At 31.4% G+C, this 26,193-nt stretch overlaps 2 protein-coding genes and 1 non-coding gene across 3 annotated transcripts; 2 read left to right on the top strand and 1 right to left on the bottom strand.

Moving 5' to 3' along the window:
• The first annotated feature begins 4,526 nt into the window (after positions 1 to 4,526).
• LOC112783166 (uncharacterized) lies at positions 4,527 to 12,400 on the top strand. The gene is made up of 18 exons (XM_025825973.2): positions 4,527 to 4,837; positions 5,226 to 5,399; positions 5,811 to 5,992; positions 6,186 to 6,291; positions 6,763 to 6,839; positions 7,046 to 7,133; positions 7,454 to 7,640; positions 7,807 to 7,933; positions 9,071 to 9,151; positions 9,254 to 9,355; positions 9,511 to 9,606; positions 9,779 to 9,853; positions 10,133 to 10,252; positions 10,577 to 10,705; positions 11,104 to 11,181; positions 11,476 to 11,562; positions 11,871 to 11,957; positions 12,048 to 12,400. Exons 1-18 carry the CDS (start codon positions 4,783 to 4,785, stop codon positions 12,096 to 12,098), a joined length of 1,902 nt encoding a protein of 633 aa, XP_025681758.1. The 5' UTR covers positions 4,527 to 4,782; the 3' UTR covers positions 12,099 to 12,400.
• Positions 12,401 to 12,779: 379 nt separating this feature from the next.
• On the top strand, positions 12,780 to 12,851 carry TRNAT-UGU (transfer RNA threonine (anticodon UGU)). Its single transcript has one exon. It is a non-coding gene; the product is annotated as a tRNA-Thr (tRNA).
• A 7,281-nt stretch (positions 12,852 to 20,132) lies between these two features.
• On the bottom strand, positions 20,133 to 25,987 carry LOC112785921 (uncharacterized). The gene is given in 9 exon segments (XM_025829345.2): positions 20,133 to 21,001; positions 21,070 to 21,211; positions 21,311 to 21,352; positions 21,354 to 21,551; positions 21,693 to 21,728; positions 21,829 to 21,909; positions 22,064 to 22,121; positions 25,032 to 25,458; positions 25,708 to 25,987. Coding segments are annotated over 9 exon segments (1,755 nt in total). The 3' UTR covers positions 20,133 to 20,510.
• Positions 25,988 to 26,193: the final 206 nt, after the last annotated feature.

Here is a 26,193-nt window from a genome sequence, read left to right as displayed (position 1 = left end):
CATTTTTTATACTTGTCAGTAAAAAATAACTAAATTCGAAGAAGGAGGTGAATCGAAATATTAAGCAAGTTTTTGGAATAGAAGTTGGTATAAAAAAAATGTATTTGAGGATGTCAAGCAAGAGCTCGATTAGCATAGTAAATCGATGAGTTGCCCAAATAAAAGAAAAAACCGAAGAGTTTCAAAGTGGAATGTTATCTAGTAACCATCACAGAATCAAAGTAAAAAAGCGAGAACAGTACCTATGTTTTCGCACATGTGGGGATGTTATTTCAAAGTTTAGTAACATGGCTATAAATATTGGAAGACTCGAAGATATAAGGGTTGGAACTTTACTTCAGAAATTATTCACACACTCACATTTCAGTGACTTTTTCTGAGTCTGTCTCGAGTCAAATTTCTATAGAGTTCCTTCCACTTGTTTCTAGTTTTCATTTATAATTCCTACAAAACTTTACCTTTTGTGTTCAATTTATCTTTCAAACAACTTTAATTTTCTTGTCAAATTTACATTTCAACACTTTCAATTTTCATGTCGGAAGTCCTTTGATTTAGTCGAAGGCATTCTATTGTTTTGTTTAAATTCAATGCAAGACATTTCGATTTCAGTCAATTTTACTTTTAAAAATCTTGATTTAACATCATTTCAATCTTTTCTTTAATCTTATATGAATTGAGAACCTTTGATGCACTTCTAAAAAACTGGTACTCACAAAAAAGAGGAGTAGATTTCGCTACCAAATTATTAAAATCGAACTACCATCGATTTGTTAAAAATCAACAAAATAATACTATTTTTTTTATAAAATTAATACTATATTGATTATATAAAATTATAGATGTTGTTCTCTATGAAAATATAGATGTATTTTTTTTATATTATTGCAGAATAAATTTATAAATAAGCACATCATGTATTATTGAATGTGATTGGATCAATGGTTATTATTATGTAAATTATTATTTGTAACTAATATTTCAATATGTTAATAAATCATCATCAATAATATATGTTGATGTATTCTATATGTATATAAAATATTAGAATAACCAATAATATCCAATAAAAATATCTTTTATATAAAAAATGAGAAGATATAAATTTAACAATTAAATCTAAATAAATAATTAGGATTAAATTTTGAAATCAAACTCACTCATCTACATCTTCTTCATGTGTTTCTTTTTCAAATTAAAACTATTAATAAATTGTTGATATTAAATTAAAAGTCTATTTTTTTGTGATAAAAATTTCTTACATTAATATCCAAAAAAGATAATAAAAATATTGATCAAATTATACCTAATTTATTATATCTATTTCTATTTTTCTTATTTATTATATAATACTAAATTTTTAAATAATGCTCACATCAAATGAATAGTTTTTTTTGAAGTATCTAAATTTTAGAAAAAGTATTTAAATAAAAATGAATCTATATGTGTACGAAAATTTTGTTTCCCCAAAAAAAACCTATGTAATATAATACTATCTTTTAGTATGTAAAATAATTGGTTATACAATCTTAATGTTAGAAGCAAACTAAAAAAAAACACAGACTATGAATTATGAACACTATATAAAATTAAAAATTAAGATTAGGATTGACGGTGGTGTTAGCTGCCAAAGTAGGAAAAGGTAGGAAAAGGCAGGTGGTGATATAAACAATGAACAGTATGTAAAATTAAATTCAAATTTTCACTTTCTCATATAATCAAACAATATAAATTAATTTCATAATGATTTTTTTTAGGTTAAATTACATAGTTGGTCCCTACATTTTTGGTAAAATTGTAAATTGGTCCTTATACTTTAAAAATTTATAATTGGGTCTCTAAAGAGAATTAAAATTTACAATTTAGTTTCCGTCGTTCAAAAAGTGTTTGATTTAACAAAATATTCTCAACATATTCTCTATTTTAATAGAATATACTAAAAATATTCTGTTAAATCAAACACTTTTAAATGGCAGAGACTAAATTGTAAATTTTAATTCTCTTTAAAGGCTCAATTACAAATTTTTAAAGTATAAGAACCTATTTGTAATTTTACTAAAAATATAGGAATCAACCGTGTAATTTAACATTTTTTTAAGTCTTTTTCAAATTAACCTTCAAAAGATTATTATATTCTTTTAAATTAATAATTTCTAATATAGATAAACGACTTTTTTATAAAAGAGTTTTTTAGCCTTTTTAAGATTAATATTTAAAAGTTATCTTATTTTTTTAAAAATTAAGTATAAGAGTACTTGAATCTTTTTAATATTAAATTAAAATTTTTAATTTTTAATACAATAAAACAATCTTAACTAATCTTTTATGGGTAATTTAGTCTTTTTGAAAAATTAATAGTTAAAAAATATTTTAGTACTTCAAATATGAATTATAAGAGTTGTCCTTTTAAAATTAATATTAAAAAAGTCTTTTAGTCTCTTGAAATGAACTATGCAAAAGTTTTAGTCTTTTTATAATTAAATTTTAATTTTAATTTCTAATACAATTAAACATCTTTAAACTTAAAGAGAATTTTAGTCTTTTTAAAATTAATTCTAATTTTTTTTTTTAGTTTTAAAGAGGATATTTTAATCATTTAAAATGAGTAAAAAAATATTTTATCTTTTAGTGTATTTTAATTGTTTTAAAAGATCAAATCTACAATTTATAATACATTGAATCAACTTTTTATTTTAATTATTTTAAGATTAATCCTAAAAATTTATTTTGGTATTTTAAAAATTAACTATAGATAATTTAGTATTTTAATATTGAATTAAATTTCTTTATTGCTAATAAATAAAAAAATAATTAATCCGACAAAGATATTTTAGTAATTTTAAAATTATTATTTAAAGAATACTTTAATTTTTCTAAAATTAATAATAGAAAATTATTTAATTTATTAAAATAAACTCTGTGATATTTTAATATTTTTAAATAAAAATTAAATTTAATTTGTAATATAATTAAACATCTTTAAATATAAAAAAGTATTGACAACGAAAAAAAAATATATAAAAGAATATTTAAAAGAAAAACCTTGATTGTTAGACTAGTTCTCATATTACTTGAGGCCAAATAGTTAATTAAGTAACTTTTTTTTTACCTTTTTTAAACCAACAGCTAGCAATTAGCATACATCTTTTTCAGCGCGTCATTTACGACAAATTCCTTCTTAATATAGGGATAATATCGTCAATTCATACCTTATTACATGACAAAACAACACTCATCACACTGATTGTACAATAAAACATCAAAGTTCTAGTTTTCTACATGGAACACAGGATAATTTTCCTATCATAAATTATTATAAAAGTTAAAAATTTTGATGTGATGAACTTTTTTATTTTTTATTATGACAACTAGTTTTTTACCTTTGCCCCTTCTCTTTTCTCATCTCCGTTTTCTTTCTTCTTTTTATTTTTCTGTTCTTAACCAAACAAAGCGTTAGTGATTAAAGAAAACAAAAGTTTGCCGGCCTAATGCTTTGTAAACAGAAAAATAAAAAAATAATAAAATTAATATTAAACGTTGATGTGTTTAAACTTTTAATAAACAAAGAGTATAACATTCTTTAAAAATTATCAAATACTAAATAAAATAAAATAGAGGAGTGCTACACATACAAGTCAAGAAGAAGAAGATAAATGACTTGTATGATTTGTATGGGAAAGCGTTCTCTCTTTATCTTCGATCTCCTTCTGTTTTTTTGGATTTTCATGGTTTCTGAAATCAAGTTTTGAAATTGTTTTGAAGATAATGGAATTTCAGAAATACACCCGAACGATTACAAAAATACACCCAAACGATTACAGAAATACATCCAAAGGATTACAGACCCAAATAGTTACAGAAATAAACCAAACGATTACAGAAATACACCCAAAGGATTACAGAACTACATCCAAAGGATTTAAGAAATGATTACAAAAATACACCTAAAGGATTTAAGAAATACACCCAAAATTCGTTGAAGTATACCTTATGCATAATTCAGAACTCTTTCTCTTTTTCCTCCTCATCTTCTGCTGCTTCTTCTTCTTCAAAAACGATTTCAGAGCTTGATGTCAAAAAACAATGGAAACCGAGAATAACGAAGAAAGAAAACAAAGAGAAAATGAAGAAGAAGAACAGGAAAAGGAAGAAGAACGTGCAACAAGAAGAAGAAGAAGGAAAAAAAGAATGTAAGAAAAGTACCTTGAATAATGTTTTTTTGTTTTTTCTGATGATTTTGATGAAGGAGAAAGAGAAAACGAAAAGAAGAGAAGAAATTTCAATAAAAAAAGAGGGAGGAAGAGAAGAAAAAGAAATACGAGAAAGAAGAAGAAAAAGAAGAAGAAGAGGAACAGAAAGCACGGAGAAAGAAGAAGAAGAAAAAGAGACACAAAATAAAAGTGAAACTACGTGTTTATAAATGACTTGTATGACTTGTATGGAAAATCACTTATATATGGAGAATTAGTCAATAAGATATTATAAATTTTAATTTTTTTATTTAAATAATATAGTACTCCTAGCTTAACGGTGAGTGTTTAAAGAGTAACCTATGACCTATCTGAGAAGAGATTGATAAATTCCTCACGTTGTGTAATTTTGTTCTTTTCTGTTTATATTTTATTTATTTTATCTATATCTATCATTCAACGGTAGCGAGTCTAGTGCTGAGTTCTCACTCGTCACTCATTCCCAGGCAAGTAGTCGTCAAAAACAACACTAAAAAATTGTATATTTCAGTATTCATCTTTCGTTGTAGCCAAATCACAGCACCAAACAACGGTAATGGAGATCAAACCTGGCTTATCGGCGCTCGTCACCGGAGGTGCCTCTGGAATCGGTAACTCATGCGTCTTTCCCTCACTTGTTTGACTTTCTTTTATTTGTGTTGTGCTCTTATTGCTGTGGAATTTGCGTGGTGGAATTGAAGATAAGCTTCAACCGAAGAACTGTGATTTTTAGCTGTGGAATTTTGATATTTGATAATTCATTGTGTTAATCAATCAATCCTATGTTCTTCAATTGATCAATTGATCTTATTAGACTAGTGGAAGCATGGTAACTTCCTCTATTATTTGGATTAATTTAATTTAGTTAACCATTTTTGTTTAGGAGATAGCGATGACTGTGTGCTTGATTCGAAATCTTTATTTATTTATTTATTTTTATAGCATCTATGATTTCCTTGTGATGTTGTAGTCTGATTGTATTGTATTTGTTTTATACAGGCAAAGGTCTAGTCCTAGCTCTTGCAGAGAAGGGTGTATTTATTACAATTGTCGATTACTCTGAAGAAAGGGGAAAAGAAGTTGCTTCCCTTGTTGAGAAAATCCACACCAAGTTTCACTCTAAGTTAGAGTTTCCATCAGTCATGTTCATGAAATGCGATGTCAGTAACTCAAGTAAGTGGACTTATTGTCAATTATGAAGAAAATACAGCTGGACTTCGACAAGCTCCACAATGCTAGAAGTTCGAATTGTTTGCTTGTTTTCTTTCTTTTGTCTCTTAGTTTCAGAGTATATCTTGTTTGTTAATTGATCACCTGCAGATGTTCAATCTCTAAACCTCGCTATTCTGATGCCCAAATTCATAAGTCTGATGCCTTGCGATCTTGTTTCCGGTCTTCCATTTCTAATTTAACATGATATAGTTCATAGTTCTAGAGATTTGCATGGAAGAAAGTAAACAATTGAAGTTTCATAATATATAGAATGCATCTTGTCTTGTTCCAACTATCATGATTGAACTTGTAGATAAAGGGATGTGCTGTTTTAGTCTGTAGACCATTGTACTAATTCAGAACCATCAACAGGGGATCTAGCTGCAGCATTTGAGAAGCATTTTTTGACCTATGGAGGACTAGACATTTGTATCACCTCCGCAGGGATTGGTAATCCTATACCATTCAATAAGGATCAAACAGATGGCACTCGTAGTTGGAGACACACTATTAATGTCAACCTGATTGCTGTTATTGACAGCACTCGTCTTGCGGTAAGCTAACAGTAGGATGTGATTATCCTAATAAGAAATTAGCCTTCATTCTTAGTCTGGAGAAAATATTGAATTTGCTCATTTGAAATCACAGTATCTATTACATACGTTTATTCACCCTTTTATGTTTAAATTAATGTTAAAACCATTGGTTGCCACTTGCAAGTGACATTTATTATCTATATTTTAATAGATTAAAACCATGGAAGCTGCAAAAAGGCCTGGTGTGATTATCAATTTGGGTTCTGCTTCTGGTCTTTATCCAATGTATGCCGATCCTATCTATTCTGGCTCCAAAGGTTTGTTAATTACCCACTTTAATTTGGGGAATACTGATTGAAAATTTTCTGCTGAGAAATAATAAGCATGGCACAAACAAGTAAATGGTTTGCTAAAACTTAAAAAAGTGAAACTGTTACTTACAAGCATTCATTTGAATGGATTGGGCTTGAAGTGGGGGTAGGACAAACTCTCCAATTCTACTTTCTTTTTTTATTCACACTGTTTTCTTACAGAGCACATTGTTTCCTATAACAATCATTACTCCCCAATTCTACTCCCCCCCCCCCCCCCAAACAATTATTGACACAGTTTTTGCTTACAGAGCATATTGTTTGCCTATGACAATAATGCTAAGATAGATAGATAAATAAACAAATAACAAATAAATAAAATAACAAATAAATGAATAACTAAATAAAAATGACTGACTAGCAATTGTGTAATGGACTTACTATAGCTTCCTAACTCATTAGATTATGCTTCTGCAGGTGGTGTTGTTATGTTTTCTAGATCACTTCGTCTATACAAACGTCAGGGAATTCGAATCAATGTTCTTTCTCCTGAGGTAGGAGTTGTATTTGAAGGATAGATATTTTTTGTTATATTATTAATCTTTAATATTATGTTGAAATTGATTACAATCATTTAGTTTTTCCCCAATGCTATGAAGTCAACTACTGTCTTTCTTTAGTTTATACTTTGTTTATATACTGATTTTCAAAGGAAGATTTTTGTAATAATCTATAACAATTTACTGAAAATTTTATGCAGTTTGTTGAAACTGAGATGGGTTTAAAGATTGATCCCGATTTTATCCATCTTATGGGGGGATTTGTACCTATGCAAATGGTTGTAAAAGGTATGTATACATTTCCTTGCTGTATAAGGAGGCTTGGCCAAATGAGGTTGGGGGTCTGCTTGTACTATGTAGCTTGCCAAATCACAATGCTTTCTACTTTATATAGTGACTACTAAAGAAGCTTCATATTATGCGTATGTCCTAAAATAGTTTAAGATGCTAAGCTGAACCTTGGATCATTGCTTCATTGATTGAAAATATAAACTGAGTTGTTGATTATGATTCTCTTAATCTTTAATACACATTGCGACAATGTTAATGATCACTGAGTATTTTAAACATACGATAAAATTGACATGAAAGTATTTTGACCTTTGAAGGTGCTTTTGAGCTCATTACGGATGAGGATAAAGCTGGTCATTGCCTATGGATTACAAATCGTCGAGGTATGGAGTACTGGCCAACCCCAGCAGAAGAAGCAAAGTACTTGGCACGCTCCTCACGTTTGAGGAGAAGATCTGATTTCAAAGCACCAGCAATTACACTTCCTGAGAGTTTTGAAAAAATGTGTGCATCTGAACACTCTTTCTCTGTGTTCACTTTGTATTTATTGCTGTATATGGGTGTGATTTTTTTCTCCAAAATTTCTGATCTATTGACTGTTTGTTCTCATAACTTTTCAATTGAATTATGTTTTATTTATTGGCCTTTGAAAGCTGCTTACCCTTTGCAGAGTTGTTCACACCTTAACTCACGACTTTCGGAAAGCTACTAGAATAGTGAGGACACCACTGAGATTACCAGTCAAACCAAATCATGTTCTTGTGAAGATAATTTATGCTGGTGTAAATGCTAGTGATGTAAGTTGCTAAATTTTCTGAGAGGTTCGTGCGTGCATATTATTGAGTTTTTTGTTTCTTTTTTTTTTTTTTTCTGTTCTTGATTAATACACTAGAGATAGCCTCAATTGTGGGAAATAGATAAAACTTGTTTTGTTTGTTAACTAATTGACCAGAAGAATCAATCAGTTACTCAAGCGATAAATGTTCAAGTCAGAAAACAGCATGACTTATACATCTCATCTTATATACTCATTACTCGAACATTCTGTATACAAGGAACATCATAGTTTTGTAAGAAAACCATCTTTTCTATTGACCCTTGAGAGAAAAATGCATTCTCAATTTGATTATTAAAAAGGTCAATTTCATCAGTTGAGTCAATTGACTTATATATATATCAGATCCCTCCTTGAATGTGAGGTGTCGTTGAGCATTCATAAAGCTCATGTACAATGTAAAATGTGTAGAGTAGGATTATATTGTACATGAGCTTTATGAATGCTCGGCACCTCACATTCAACGAGGGATTTGATTGAGATGGTTTAAAATTCATTGGATTCAGTTTACAGAGTTAAAACTTTTGGTGACCAAGATGAGTAAGCATGAATCATTTAGGGTCCATAAATGTATCTTCCTCTTTAAACTTTGTAGAAAATATGCTAATTGTACAAATGAAATATACAAGACAGTTTCTAAACTTCTACTATTTACTTGTATAAATTATTAGTTGAAGAGCAAGACTGTCTTCAGAATCTGTTATTATGACAAAGAAGACAATATATTAATAACTGAACCTGTCAGATGAATTTGGATACTTCAACTTACAAATTATTTGCTTAAAGGGACCCAATGGTCAATATATCATCATCTCTCATGATTTTAATATTTGATTATAACTTAGGCATGACAGGACTGCTCAAGATAAACAAGTGTTATTTGTCTCTAGAATGAAAACAATTAGGATATAATATTAATTTCAGATGGATGTGGTCATGTATAAAACTAATGAAGTCTCCCGAGATCAGTTCCTCTCTTTTTATTATTTATTAATACACAGTTGCGACCCACATTATCTCTGAATCTTTTACTTGTGATATCCTTATTAATTTAGAACGTGTTTATGTCAAGAATTCTAACAAGAATCAGTAATGATAGGTAAATTTTAGCTCAGGCAGGTATTTCGGTGGCAAAACCAGTGATGTTGCTTCTCGTCTTCCATTTGATGCTGGATTTGAGGTATAGATATACCCCCAGGAGAAAACTTCTTGATATTAAATCTACCACGTGATGCAGCATACCACTACTCTCATCTGTACTTACTGTTTGTGATATATTTAGGCTGTAGGAATAATTGCAGCAGTTGGGGATTCTGTCACTGACTTGAAAGTTGGCATGCCTTGTGGGTTCATGACTTTTGGAGGTTATGCTGAATTCATAATGGTGAGAACCAGTTAACATATTCCGAGTCTTACTTTCATATTAGTGGTGTAGTTGCTGGAGTTCTATCTACCACTTATTTAATAAATAATATGTTGTGATTTTTGAATATGAACCTGATGTGGCTAAGTGTTGATTTGTCCTGTTGCTTTTGATAGATTCCTGCAAAGCATGCGCTTCCGGTGGCAAGACCAGATCCAGAAGTTGTTGCAATGCTTACATCAGGATTAACAGCTTCAATTGCTCTAGAAAAGGTTGACTAATATAAGATTATCTCCTTGCTTCAGAACTATCTGAATTTGTTATATGTGAAACTCTATCTCATGTATCGATGTAACACAAGAATTTTTTTGTTTTGCTACCATTTTCCTTACACGAGTGGTTATTATTATTTTTTTTTAAAATATCTTTGTACATACTGCATAGGCAGGGCAAATGGAATCTGGAAAAGTGGTGCTTGTTACTGCTGCAGCAGGTGGAACAGGGCAATTTGCTGTTCAGGTACATAAATCCCATGCTCTTTTTCAACCTTATGCATGCGTATATGTTTCTAGGAAATACTTGTTTAAACCAATTCCATACTGCTGCTTATTCTGTAGTGTGGTAAGTAGAAGCGGGACAGACTAACATAATGCTTCTAGATAAATTCAACATATTATTATCATCTTTGTTTATCTTATCCATATACCATGTAAAACGTTTACTGGTTAATGGTTATACTATTTTTGTCCATACAAATCCCTTTGCTTGTCCAAGTCATGATTTGGTTTATTTCTGCAGCTTGCTAAATTAGCTGGAAACACAGTGGTTGCAACTTGTGGAGGTGCAGCAAAGGCTAAGCTTCTGAAAGAATTGGGCGTTGATAGAGTCATCGACTATCGTAGTGAAGATATAAAATCTGTATATTTCATAACCCCCTAATTCTTGTTAGGGTATGATAAGTGAATGATCCTATTTACAGAAACGAACCACTTGCAACACTATTAGCTATTCAGTTGTTTGATGGCTTCTTATAAGTGAATAAGTCCTCCTTGTGTCATGGATAGTAATTCTAATTTTACTGTGGAGATTTTAACATTTTTGGCATATTAAAAGAATTCAAAGTTCAAACATGCATAAATCTAGACACTAGACCAGCACAAACTGAAATTGACATATGCACATCATGACATTATCTTGCAAATTGCTTCCTGTTAACCGGTTGGTTTGTGCTTACTTTTTCAGGTCCTAATGGAAGAGTTCCCGAAAGGTATTGACATCATCTATGAGTCTGTTGGTGGCGACATGTTAAACTTGTGTTTGCAAGCTTTGGCAGTCCATGGGAGACTCATTATTATTGGCATGATTTCTCAGGTACCCCCCCCCCCCTTCTTTTCTGTTCTCTTCTTCTCCCTTCCTCCCCCCTTTTCATTTCATGATTTATTAAACAGAAGGACTAACAAAAGTTTCTTTGTATCTATGAACACTTGGAAACTCTACAAAGAAACTTTTGTTACTCACTTAGTCCTACTCTCAAGTTCTTGGATTTGAAAGCTTTGTGCTAAATCATGCAGTGCTTCGAAATGGACTTGTACCATATATTTTATCTTTTATCCCCTATTCTAATGTAAACTGAACTATAGTCATTGTGTGATTCACCTTGTATGGAACATGGAATTCTATTCACCTTGTACCATATATTTTATCTTTTATCTTTTTTACCTATCTGAATGAATAAGAATGATTTAATACTGTGTTTCCATTTCACTCAGTATCAAGGAGAAAAAGGTTGGACGCCATCAAACTACCCTGGACTGTGTGACAGGCTCTTGGCAAAGAGCCAAACAGTGGTATGTAGCAATAGAAGAGTGCCGTACTTGTTGGCTACTATTAATTATTGTTGTTTATTATTTTTAATTTTCTTATCTCACTTTATTCGTGTGTTTCACGAGATTTAATGAAGTTCATAGATTGACCTCCAATAAGATTTATACAATAATACACTGAATACCCTTATTTTGTAAAATATCAAATATAACTCTATACATCCCTGTAAATATAATACTCCTCCCGTACGAAGTTTGGTGTATTTATATGTTTCCTAAGTTGTTCATCTTATGGTTATACATAATTCCCATTTTTAGGCTGGCTTTTTCCTGGTGCAATATAGTCACTTGTGGCAGGAACATCTTGATAAGCTATTTAATCTCTACTCTAAGGGAAATTTGAAGGTAATTTTTGTTATACCTTTTATATATGAATTTAATTTTGATCCATTGTTAGTGTAAAATAGTTTTATACGTGCATCCAATTACGTAATGTTACGTCACAAAAAAATAATTACCTTTTACATTGACCGCGTGAACAGTCATCCAAAAGAACGGATGTGATTGGACAATTGTGTAAAACATTTTACATTATTAGTGCATTAAAATTAAACTCTTCATATATATGTATATGATATTATTTCATCTTGGATTTTCTAGTTGTTACCCTTCCAGCAAGAGATGCTTAACTTTTCTGATTTTTTTTCACATAGGTTTCTATTGATCCAAAGAGATTTCTAGGCGTGCATTCTGTTGTAGATGCTGTGGAGTATCTCCACTCAGGCAAAAGTGTTGGGAAGGTATTTATTTACTTTGTTAAGAAACAGTTTTTTTGTTTTTTGTTTTTTTTTTCTCTATTCTATAACTTTCTAACGATACAAGTTATCTAGGTGGTTGTGTGTGTGGACCCAACCTTCCAGAAGCAAGTGGCCAAATTATGAGTACACATTTTAAGTGACGTCTCTCATAGTTGGGATATTCAGCAGTTTTCAATGCATAAAGGAGAGCTCGAGTTTGCAGCTCCTGTTAACATTATAGTGGAATGTTATTGATATAGTTCAAATAAAAAAGATTTTGGTGATTACAGTTTTCACTGTTTACTATTTTTCGAGTCAATTACATTAAAGATGGAATGTTACTAATCATGTGACATATATGAAAAGTTTAAAGTGCTGTAAATGAATTGATGTATAAGAACTTTAGAAGACCAAATGGGTCTTAAAGTTATTTCATCTTTTTCGAATGACTTTTTTTTTAGAAGGTCGATTGATCAAATTTGCCTGTTAAATACAAGTCGTTTTAATACCAAATATATATATAAGTTGCTTGTCATTTATAATTTTTTTTTTAATTTTCATCACATTTTAAAATTATTTGTAAACTTATTTGTCATTCGTATTTTTTTATGCATCATTTTGTATCATAGCAAAATTATTAAGAGCTTTATTAAAAATTATTGAAAAAATGTTTTTTTTTCACATTTTATATATTGAATGCATAAAATTTTTTATAATTTTTTTATTAAAATGTTATTATGCCGGTGGTGCTCATAGTGGTATCTAAATATCTCATATGAATATCAAAATGACGAGATGTAATGGGAGAAGAACATTAATAAATAAGCCCCTATAGCTCAGTGGTAGAGCGTCAGTCTTGTAAACTGAAGGTCTGTAGTTCGATCCTGCATGGGGGCAAATTTTAACAAATAGTTGCAGGATCATATTTTTAACAATGGTTATTTGAACGTTGTCTCATTTAAATATGGATTTAGCTCATAAATTAATTTTTTTCAAAAAATATTTTTATTTAATAAATATATTACAAATTTAAATTTTTTATATTTAAAATTTTTTATTAATAGTAAACTTATAAAAAAATATTGTATTTTTACTCTTTTTAAAAATACCGATTATACTTTTTCTTTAGAGTTCTAGACATTGAATAGATGAATCTAAAGATTTTATTTTATTAAAATATAAAAAATTTTAATTTTTAATATATTTATTTTATATTATTAAATAAAAATATTTAAAATTTTTTATTAATAATAAACTTATCATAAACAGATGTTAGTTAAATATTTTAAATAATTATTATATTTCCACTCTCTTCAAAAATAATAATTATACTTTTCCTTTGATATTCTAGGCATCGAATGGATGAACCTGATCTTATCTTTGACGGATAATGATGACTCTGATGAATACGTAGAAGAATTAAAACATGAAAAGACAAACAAGAGTAAGTGGAAGTGTGGCACACAATACAAGTCACAACATATCGTAGAATATTTGGTTGTCTATTAGGCCCCACGTCAATGACTATGTCCAAACAAGAATAATTCTTCATCTTCTGTTTGCAAATGGTGGCTTTTTGTTATAAAATAACTAAATAAATAAATAAGAAAGAGGTAATAAATATAAAATAAAAAAAATATAATTAGATAGTTTTAGTAGTAATATTTATTAGAATTATTATATTAATATAATAGATATAATTATGTATTAAATAATATTAAAATAAAGTATATAAGAGAGAATAGTATAAAAGAGAAAGAGTGAAGAATATTATATTTTTATTGTTGTTATTGTATATGTTACGTGAGGATATGCTTTTTATATATACATACAAAATTCAAACATTCAACCTTCATTAATTCTCAATTTGTATTGAGAAGTTAAGTTTTGAAAAGCTCAACCGTCCAATTGATAAATGGGCATTCATTTCATCTTTATCACAACACTCTCCCTTGGATGTCCATTTAGGATAATTGCCTCGTTAAAACCTTACTAAAGAAAAACACAGTGGGAAAAAACTTTAGTGAAGGAAAAAAAATACAATATCCTTTGTAATGGGGGCTGCCTCATTAAAAACCTTGTCAAGAAAAATCCAATGGGAAAAAAACCTGACCAAGAAAAAAAGAGTACAGTCTCCCCCTCTTGCCCACATCATTTAATGTCTCGAAATCGGCGCATCCCAATCTCATGTACCAATCTTTCAAATGAGGATTTTGGGAGTGACTTTGTGAATAAATCTGCCAGATTGTCACTTGAGCGGATCTGTTGGACATCAATTGTTCCTTGATTTTAAAGATCATGAGTGAAGAAGAATTTACGAGAAATATGCTTTGTTCTATCACCTTTAATGTATCCACCTTTAAGTTGAGCAATGCATGCTGTATTATCTGCAAACAGAATAGTTGGAGCTATCTTATGATCAATCAGTCCACATGATGACAGAATATATTGGATCAAACTCCTGAGCCAAAAACACTCGCGACTTGCTTCATGAATCGCTAGTATTTCGGCATGATTAGAGGATGTTGCAGCAATCGTCTGTTTTGTGGACCTCCATGATATAGCAGTACCACCATATGTGAACAGGTATTCTGTTTGAGATCTCCCTTTATGTGGATCAGACAAGTATCCAGCATCTGCATAGCCAACTAATTGGGACTTGGATCCATAGGGATAAAACAATTACATATCAACCGTTCCATGAAGATATCGAAATATTTGTTTGATTCCACTCCAATGTCCTCTGGTTGGAGAGGAACTATATCTTGCTAGTAGGTTCACAGCAAATGATATATCGGGTCGTGTATTATTAGCAAGATACATTAGCGCTCCAATGGCACTAAGATATGGTACTTCTGGACTAAGGATATCTTCATTTTCTTTTTTAGGACGGAATTGATCCTTTTTCACATCCAAAGATCTTACGATCATTAGGGTACTCAAGGAATGTGACTTATCCATATAAAATCTTTTCAAGATCTTCTCTGTGTATGTTGTTTGATGAATAAAGATCCCATTTTTTGTATGCTCGATCTGCAGGCCGAGACAAAATTTAGTCTTTCCAAGATCTTTCATCTCAAACTCTTCCTTTAGAGTTTTTATAATTGTTGGAATCTCTTCAGGAGTTCCAATGATATTTAAATCATCAACGTACACAGCAATTATAATGAATCCAGATGCAGATTTCTTTATGAAAACACATGGACAAATATCATAATTCTTGAATCCATTTTTGGCCAGATACTCAGTAAGACGATTATACCACATTCGTCCAAATTGCTTTAGACCGTATAAAGATCTTTGCAATTTAACTGAGTATAACCCCTGTGAATATTCATTGGATGGTTTAGATATCTTTAGCCCTTCAAGGACTTTCATATAGATATCCCAATCTAATGAGCCGTATAAATAGGCTGTTACCACATCCATTAAATGCATATGCAGTTTATGATATGCAGATAAACTGACCAAATAATGCAATGTTATCGCATCCACTACAGGGGAATACGTTTCTTCATAATCTATACCGGGCCTTTGTGAAAAACCTTGTGCCACAAGTCGGGCTTTGTAGCGCACAACTTCATTTTTTTCATTTCGTTTTCTCACAAATAGCCATCGGTATCCAACAGGTTTTACATCTTCAGGTGTACGGACTACAAGTCCAAAGACTTCACGTTTTGCAAGTGAGTCTAATTCAGCCTTCATGGCTGCTTCCCATTTTGGCCAATCATTTCTTTGTCGACATTCTTCGACTGATCTTGGCTCAAGATCCTTACTTTCATGCATGATATTTAATGCCACATTATATGCAAATATTTCATTGACAATTGTCTTATTTCGACCCCATTTCTCTCCTGTAAAGACATAATTTATCGAGATCTCATCATTTTCACAATTTTCATGTACCTGAACGTCTTCTGGCGTTAAAATTATATCAGAATTTTGGACAACTGCATGTGTCTTTACTGTGTCTTTTTCAATAGGAATAGTATTTACCTCTTTTCTCTTTCGAGGATTTTTATTTTTGGAACCAACAGGCCTGCCACGCTTCTAGCGTGTATTTGCTTTAGTGGCTATTTGTCCTACTGGAACATCAATTCGAATTGGGGCATTTTTCGCCCTGCCACGCTTCTGGCGTGAATTTGCTTCAGTGGCTACTTGTCCTACTGGGACATCAATTCGAATTGGAGTATTTTCCGCTGGTATATAAAATTTGGTTATCCTCTTTGTATCGGAAAATGCATCAGGCAATTCATTTGCTATTCTTTGCAAATGTATAATCTTTTGAACTTCTAGTTCACATTGCCCTGATCGAGGGTCTAAATGCATCAAAGATGATGCATTCCAATTAAGTTCCTTTTCAGGAAGCTTATTCTCTCCCCCTAATGTTGGAAATTTTGATTCATCAAAATGACAATCCGCAAATCGGGCTTTAAATACATCTCCGGTTTGTATCTCAAGATACCTCACTATAGAGGGAGAATCATATCCAACATATATCCCCAATTTTCTTTGGAGTCTCATTTTGGTGCGATTAGGTGGTGCAATGAGAACATATATCACACACCCAAATATTCTTAAATGGGAAACATTTGGCTGCTGGCCAAAGGCTAATTGCATAGGAGAAAACTGATGGTAACTCGTTGGCCTCAAACGAATAAGTGCTGCGACATGTAAAATAGCATGCCCCAAACCGAGGTTGGGAGATTTGTTCTCATAAGTAAGGGTCTAGCAATTAATTGGAGGCGTTTAATAAGTGATTCTGTTAACCCATTTTGTGTGTGAACATAAGCTACTGGATGTTCAACACTTATTCCATTAGCTATACAATAAGCATCAAAAGCTTGGGAAGTAAATTCACCAGCATTATCAAGACGAATTGCTTTGATTGGATTTTCTGGAAATTGTGCTTTTAATCGAATAATTTGAACCAATAATCTCGCAAACGCTAGGTTGCGAGAAGATAATAAGAACACGTGTGACCATCTCGAAGATGCGTCTATTAGGACCATAAAATATCTAAAAGATCCACATGGTAGATGAATAGGTCCACATATATCACCTTGAATCCTTTTTAAGAATTCAGGGGACTCAAATCCAATCTTTACTAGTGATGGCCTTAAAATTAACTTCCCTTGAGAACATGCAGCACAACAAAATTCACTAGTTTTAAGAATCTTCTGGTTCTTTAGTGAATGTCCATGGGAGTTTTCAATAATTCTCCTCATCATGGCTGTTCCCAGATGACCCAATCTATCATGCCAAGTTATGAATTCATTTGGGCTAGTAAACTTCTGGTTTACAATGGCATGTGATTCAATTGCACTAATCTTGGTATAATATAACCCAGATGAAAGTGAGGGTAATTTTTCTAATATAACTTTCTTATTTGAATCATGAGTTGTGATACATAAGTACTCATGATTTCTCTCATTCATAGTCTTAATATGATATTCATTTTGGAGAATATCTTTAAAACTCAACAAGTTCCTCAGAGACTTGGTAGATAATAGTGCATTATTTATTACAAATTTTGTTCCTCCAGAAAACAAAATTATAGCTCTTCCGGAGCCTTCTATCACATTGTCCGAGCCAATAATAGTATTAACATACTCTTCTTTTGGCACCAGATGGGTAAAATATATATCACTTTTAAAAATAGTGTGCGAACTTGCACTATCCGCAATGCAAATATCTTCAGAATATGTCCTTGCCATTTTTCTTCAAAAACAAATAATAATAATAATAAAATGAGTAAAAATACATGCACAGTAAAATTATTCACATGAATACTTAACAAACACACATATTAAACTATTCCATCATTGATCAAATGGCCAATATTTCCTTCAAGATCCTCAAAGAAATTAGATACATCATAATGAGTGGTGGAATTTTCATAATTTGAAACAAAATTTATTTCCTTTTCTTTGTCATCCTTTTTCAAGGATACTTAATAAAGATCAACAAGGTGCCTTGGGGTACGACAGGTACGTGACCAATGGCCATTTCCACCACAACGGAAGCATTTATCCTCAATTGATTTACTTTGTCCATTATTTCTTTCTTTATCCCACTTCTGGTGAGATCCTCTCTTTTGAACATAATTCCTTTTCCTTCCATAATTTTTCTTGTTACTAAAACCTTGCCATTTACCTCTTTTGGGGTAGTTTGTCGTATTTACTTCATGAAATGGGGCGGCGCCAACTAGGCGCGCTTCATGATTCTTTTAAGAGTAACTCATTGTTGCGCTTAGCAACAAGAAGGTAAGAAATTAGCTCAAAAAAATTTTTAAAATCCTTTTTCTCGATTGCTACTGCAGGAGCACATTCGAGGCATGGAATGTCGAGAAAGTTTTTCCTAACATATCAGGCTTGAGGAAGTATCACCGTCTTTTGATGATTGCACCTTTCTTCAAGGCTTTTCCACAGATCTGCAGGATCTTTTAATGTGGGATATTCATTTTTCAATCATACTTCAAACTGACGACGAAGAAAAATCATGGCCTTGGCTTTATCCTTCTGGGATGCATTATTTTTAGCCTTAATGGTATCTCCAAGATCCATTGAATCAAGATGGATTTTAACATCTAATATCCATAATAAATAATTATTTTCAGATATATCAAGATGATAGAGCTTCGACATAATAAAAATTTGTTACCTGAAGTCTTTCTAAAATTTGATCAAAGTCTCGTGCTGATAACGTGTTATAAAATAACTAAATAAATAAATAAGAAAGAGGTAACAAATATAAAATAAAAAAATATAATTAGATAGCTCTAGTAGTAATATTCACTAGAATTACTATATCAATATAATAGATATAATTATGTATTGAATAATATTAAAATAAAGTATATAAGAGAGAGAATAGTACGAAAGAGAGAGAGTGAAGAATGTTATATTCTTATTGTTCTTATTGTATATGTTACGTGAGGATATGCCTTCTATTTATACATATAAAATTCAAACATTCAACCTTCATTAATTCTCAATTTGTATTGAGAAGTTAAGTTTTGAAAAACTCAGCCACCCAATTGATAAATGGGCATTCATTCCATCTTTATCACAACACTTTTGACTTTTTGTATTGTAATATAAGTAGTGTTTTTTGATAATATAAAAATTTAATGTATTTTTATTTTATATAAATATTATAAATTTGAGAATTAGATTTGGAATTTTTATTTTTATTTTAAAAAAAAGTTTATAAATTTAAAGGTCAAATTTATGGTTTAATATTAAAAATTTTTTTAAACAAACAATTGATTTTCAGTTTTCTATCTCCACCCAAAATTGATACTCAATTTTTTACTTCCTTCCAAAATTTAACCTTCAGTTTTCTACTTCCACCTAAATCTAAACCTCCAATTTGTAGTTTTTAATTTAGAAAAAAATTATCTTCATATTCTATAAAAACAGACCAATTTTTTATAACTATGCATAACACACTCCTCCAATCTATTACCAAAAAAATTAGCAGCAAATTGCAACACTTTTTATACATTTTCATAATGTTCCTTTGGCATTGTATTTATATAATTATAATATTTAAAAAAAGTGTTATTAAATTAAAATAATATTTTTTATTATTTAAGAATATTTTATTATTAAAAAAAATATTACGAAAATATAAAAAAAATCAACTTTAATTTAATTTTATCACCACCTTTTTAAATATTGTTAACATTTTGTAACTATTATAATCATCATCATGGACACCATATACTCTATTTTTCTGAATTCATACATTGATCAAGAGCTTAGTAAAAATAAATGAGTGACAAATAAAATAGAGTAGCTATTAGGGTGGAAAACCATTAAAATTAAAATGAAAACTTGAATTATCATTACAAGAGAGATTAATATTAAGGGTAGCAACTGAATCAATTCAACAATTAATTGATCTCAATTCAACAATCACTGCCAAACCCACACATATTTAACATATGTAAGGTAAGATTAGGGGATGCCAAATTAACAAATAGAAACAATACATCAGAAGGGGAATTACACGTATCCCTTTTACTTACCTTCGTGTTTTCCTTGTTAGGCAAAGTTAATTTGCAAGTTCCAAGCCTCATGCAAGTTACACCGTAACTTTATATTCCCTCAAAACTATATATTACATAAATAATAATAATAATAATAATAATAATAATAATAATAATAGTAATAATAATAATAATAATAATAATAATAATAATAATATGTAGTTATGTACAGAAATTTTTATCATAGGGAACCAACTTCTCAAACTACAAATGCCACATTACAGTTTGAGATTACCCCCATGAAATTACCTTGTGAGTCTAACTATTTGAACCATCAAAACCTCTTCTTTCAAGGTTACACACCCTTCTGTTTCTAAGGGTAACCACGAATTAATAGTCAAAGCCATTTCAACCATTAAATTTCCATTGTCCCTTAAAATGCATGATCCATTTGTCGTAGCGAAAATCCATAATATCTTCTAGTTATGTCTAGGAAAATTGGTGATGGTTCAGTCAAGCTTATATAACAGTATTTCCTCAATCGGACGCAAGAAACAGCTTCATAACCTTGAGCGACGGATGCGTTTAATACCACTGAAAGGTGAATGCCTAGGAGCTGAAGAACACAACCTTCCGTTTGGAGTTCCGGAAAATTTAACATCCCAACCTTCGACATTCTTCGGAACGCAAACGTCAAAAAGAAATTGACCAAGGACACTATGAGCACTGATGCATGGAGAGCTGGGCAGAAAAACAGGTTTTTCTTTCTGTTCGTCTTGCACAGTCCCAGAGTCCCTATCATTGTAATGTCCGGCAGCACTAGGCATAAAGAAATGGTCGCTTGGCCCAACTGCAACTCTTCTAAGGCTCTTATTTGAATTGATAGCCACCTTCTGAAGGTCGCAGATTAACTCGGATATCTCATCTTGTGAACCTTCCATATGAGTTCTTTCTCGTTCGAGGATCAGTTTTTGCGAATATATTGAAGCAGCCTTCTCAAATAAATTGCTCACAGCAGCCCTATATTGGATCAGATGCTGCTTGTAGTGTCCTGAAACAAGTAACAGCATACAGGTCCAAATTAGAAACGGCATAGGGGAAATTGGGCCTCAGACAAACCTACGTGAGACGAGCCACTCAAATTTAAAAGGTTGACTTCTCCACCAAGATTGCACAGCCGTTGGGCAAAGTCGTAGATGCTTTGGTACCGCACATGGTCATCATTCTCAGAACATACAACGAGAAACGGGGCACCAAAATTCTAAAAACAAAAGTGAAAATTAAAGCCAATTTATTTTAAAATAGAAATATCTAAAGATACCGGCTGCTCGACTTAGTTAGGGGTTCTAACAACACTTACCACAGAAGAATATAAAGCTTGCCAATGTTCAGAAGACTAGGACTTCCAACCTGGTTATATATAGAGCATCTAAACCAGAAACAAGAGATTTCGCTACCCAGGTAGCAAGCTTTGATGGTCCGGGCACTTTTGCAATGGAAGGGTGTATTGAGAAGCGGAAGCCGAAATCACTCGTAACATCTAGCGGGCCAGAATCGTAGATGTGCCCGGAAACACATCTCTTAAGCAACTGATAGTTATGCTTCACAAAATAAACTAATAATTAGTAAGTTTAAAAACAATCGGCATTAAAAGATTTCATCAATCAAAGATGAAAGCACGGAGTGAACAAAGGCAAAATTCATAGTTAGCCTAAAATAAAAATAAAATAAAAGGTGATTACCATGTGGATTCGAGCTTCACATCCTCCTTCAATAAGCTGCATTTATATGAAAACTGTTACAATGGGAATCTCTATTTTAATAGGACATACATTAATTCTCTATATGCCAAAGATAGATCAGATGACTAAAACTTACCTGAAATACCTTGTACAGACAGGCTTTTGACCCAGCAGAAAATGCAGCAAATACAACAGGACATGGCCTAATCCACAGTTCCTGCAAAATGCAAAATTGTTTCTAGCATAATCCAATAATGTAGAACATAGACAAGATATAAATATAAAGAGGATGGTGCCTACTGCCTAGTGACCACGGCTTCTTAAAAGGATATATATAGATATTTGCATGTTTTCAAATTTCCAACACAGACCTCAATAAGCTCCTCAAGAACACTAAATGCCAGTGACATGGCATTTTCATCATGGAATCTGCATGAGAGAAGAAATTTGTAATATAAACATTTCTGTCGGTATCAAGCACCAAACCAATAAACCCAAATAAGTATAGATCAAATAAGGCAATGATCAGAGACAAAATGCGAATACAAAATAGTATGCTTTCAACAGTAATGTAGTTGGTTATCACTTAGCATGTTTCAAAGTGCTTTGCCAGAAGTAATTTAGGATCATACAACATCTAACAACTCAAGCCTACTTAATATGTAGTAGAGTACCAGATATTATTAATATTTTATGCTCTTATCTCCTTTCAACATATTCTTTTTACAGTCACAGACTCACAGCAACATTTCCATTCTAAATCACATCTGTATAGCTGGAAGTGAAGCTGGGTTCCATATCTTTTCCGCGTCTGAAAAAGCTGGGTTCCATATCATTGTACGAAAAAGCTTCCCAAACCATGTAAGATATAGAGACATGTACATGTGGGCAGGTCTCAAATATTTGCATATGCAACAAAGCGGAGCACAAACATCTGTAAAGAATTGCAGCTGAAACTATTGCTGTCTTATAATACGTAACTAAAATTATGGAGAAAATTTAATGACTCAAGAAATTACACCTCTACAACCCACCCATATTCCTGATTTTATGTGTAAACTCTGTAACATGTATCTGATGAAACAATAAGAGTAACTTTTCTAGTCTATCACCGGTAAATTTTCATCTATTTTAATTTTACTTGATAAAACAGGTCCACATCTACTTCCCATCAACTATCTACGAACTTAATGTTTTTCATCAATATCATGGTGAAAACCTAATTATATGAAAGGCGCTTATACAAGCCAAACTTTTCTGTTCCATTTTGTTTCAACATGGTTTGGCCAACATGATAATGCAAGTTCCAACTCACTAAAGCTGCCATCCCATGATAAAGTTCACTAAACGGGCCAGAAAAAGACCCACAAGTAGGTGTGTGTTTGGATTGCAGTTTGCAAACGGGAGTTTGCATAAAATTGATTTTGTAAAATTGATTTTGATGAAAAGTAAGTTTGGGTTAACGTGATTTATATTTGACAATCTTTATATCAAAATTGATTATAGTAAAACAAATATTGTTTGGATTATACTACTCAAAATCACTTTTAGATAAAAAATTACTAAAAGAGACATCAATTTAAATAATTTTTTTATATGTATGCAAAATCAGAATACTAACAAAAATAATATAAAAAATATTTATCATATAAATAAAATAAATACAATAAAAAAATGAAAGAGAGTACTATAAATTTTATAATATCAAATAAAAAAAATATTCTATAATTTTTCTAGTACTATTAGTACTCTTTAATTTAGTATTATTTTAGACTATAAATTTTCATTATTTATGGCTTTATTGTTACTTATAATTAATTTTTTATTTATTTTGTCCTTTTTTATATGATCATAGATAATTTATATTATACAAAATTTTGATAATAAACGTAGTATATAATAATTATAATTACAAATTTTATAAAGTCATAATAAAAAATAAAAAAATTAATACAAAACAAAAATAGAGTACATCAAAAAATAGAAAAAAAATCATACAGATAAGAAATAATAAAAATTCCATAAAATCAACAACATATATCATATGAACAAAACAATACAATAAAAAGTAAATAAAATTCGTATGAATAAAATCAAATAAAAAATAAAAAAATTTCATACACAATATAAATATAATGCAGGAAATGATAGAAAAAAAGGAATTCATATGAAAAAAATAATAATAAAAATATCTTTAAAAAAAGGTCAACAACATTTGTCATATGAATAAAAGAAATACAATAAAATAAATAAATAATTATATGAACAAAGCCAAACAAAAATTAAAAAAAGATTTAATAAAAAATATATCTATAAAAAATAGTATAGTAAATAATAAAAAAAACTTATAAAAACATAATATGAGAAATCAGAACACTATACAAATAATATAAAAATATTTATCATATAAATAAAAAAATATAAGTAAAAAATACAATAAAAATATAAAAATTTAAATATGAAAATGAGTATTAAAAATAATAAAAAAATTAAAATATTTAATTTGCTAGTGATTAAAATAAATTTGAACTATTTTAATGAAAAAAAATTGTAACTAAGAACTATGAAGAAGTAGGAAAAACTATAAAGAATTATTATGAAGGTAATAGTTAGTGGTATCCTTTTTATAGAAGAAAATGAAGGGTAGGATTGGTAAAAAAGAAATAAAATTTTCACCTAATTTTCCAAAGACAATAAGCAACCATGAACGTGAAACGCAAAAGCTACAAATTTTAGCTTCTCCTGAACGTTCAGAAGCAGAATCAATTCTGCGTTCAGGAAAATAAAAATGGCCAAACATAAAAATAAAACTTTCAAGAAGCTCAAACGTACTTCTCTCCTCCCAACGTGTTTATCAAACACACCCTAGGTCGTTGCTTGTTTGCTTGAACACTGAAAATTAGGAATATAAAGAATCACACAAAAGAAGAGAAGCAAAAACCGGAATATTAGCTAGAAGGCTAGAACAAAGTGATGCCAAGATTCTAAAGCCAAAAAACTTTAGCTAGAATTGAGATTGCCACTTTAGCTAGAATTAATAACCAACTGACTTCCAAAAAGCAAAGATTCTATTTAACAATTGACAATTTTACTCTCCAAGACAAGGATATACCATGCAACAGCCTAATTTTTAAGTTCAAACTAATTTGGGTATACGACCTATTCCTCTCATCTAACACTAAGCCCACAAATTTCATCATCTTCTTATTCAATTAACTCCATCTGATAATCAAATCAGTTATTAAATAACAAACAACTACATGCTAATGCAGAAAAAATTGATCTAAAAGAAATACAAATTAACCCAAACAAATCTAAAAATTAGAAAGAAAAACTTACGCAGAAAGATAATGAGCATAACAAACAAGGGAATTCCATCCCAAAGAAGAGTACAAATCAACGAATTCCCGAAGCAAGTTGTGCGGAACAGAAACCCAAGCAAAGATCACAACGATTCCTCTGAAATCAGTGCCCCCTTTCCTTCCCCAGTAGGTGTTGCCATCTTTGACAGCGACACCACCACCACCGCCGTCGCCGCCAGCTCCGCGCATATCTCGAAGATGACCTAACAAGCGGAACGAGAAAACCCCAGCTTCAAAGCTCAAAAGTTTGAAACTTTTCCAACAGATTATGAGGGATCTTGAGAGGAACAGTGGTGGGTTAGAATCTGTACTGGATGTCTCCGGTACGGGTTGAGAGATGGATCGGGAACTTGCAGGTCGAGGCGGATGCCGGACTGTTTGACTGGAGCAATAGGGGGTGGTACCTGCAAAGACACTTCGATGCTCAAATCAGAATGGATCTAAGAGGTAGAATGTGTGAGGAATGAATGAATACCTGTAGGGACTTGGGTCTTTTATTTATAGGTGATGGGAGTTATCTTATCTTATCTTGTTTGATCAAGAAAGGGAAGACGTTTGAATTCGAAAGTTGGTTAAGAGTTCTGGAGGGCCGGTTTCGGGCCTTCTAGAAGAGGGAGGCGGGTCGAACCCGGGAAACCGGGTTCGGGTTCAACCTTGGGTCCGGGATCCGTGGGCCGGATCTGTAATAGTTGCCCCCGCAGCGGGAGAGCGAGCAAGGTCGGTCAGTCGCTGGGAGGTGTGGTTTTGACCGCGGGCTGTCTTTAGTTTTTCTTGGGCGTTCGTTTGGTTCTTTGGAGGGAGATCGGTGTCTCGGCCTCGGTTTTGCTGAAGGTTCGTCTGACCGTTTTGGTTTGACGTGACTCTTTCGAGTCCACTGCGTCCGTTGCGTTCTTCGAGGCGTGCTTTATTAGTTTCTTTTTTCGAGGGGGGCATTTAATGTGAGGGGACGTTTTCCTCTTTTGCCCCTACGCGCCTTACCTTGCTTAGGGTTACTTGTGTCTTTCTGCCCTCCTTTTGAAACCGTTTTGGCTTTTTATTTTAGTTCCCTCGTTCATTTCATTTTCTTTTCGTTCTCTCTTCTGAAAAAAATATCCTCTTCTTTCTGTGGTACTGCTCTCTGGTGTTGTTGCTGCTTTTTC

The sequence above is a fragment of the Arachis hypogaea genome, chromosome 20, assembly GCF_003086295.3.
Source record: "Arachis hypogaea cultivar Tifrunner chromosome 20, arahy.Tifrunner.gnm2.J5K5, whole genome shotgun sequence".
NCBI classification, from domain to species: domain Eukaryota; kingdom Viridiplantae; phylum Streptophyta; class Magnoliopsida; order Fabales; family Fabaceae; genus Arachis; species Arachis hypogaea.
This window is presented reverse-complemented; position numbering and strand designations above follow the sequence as displayed.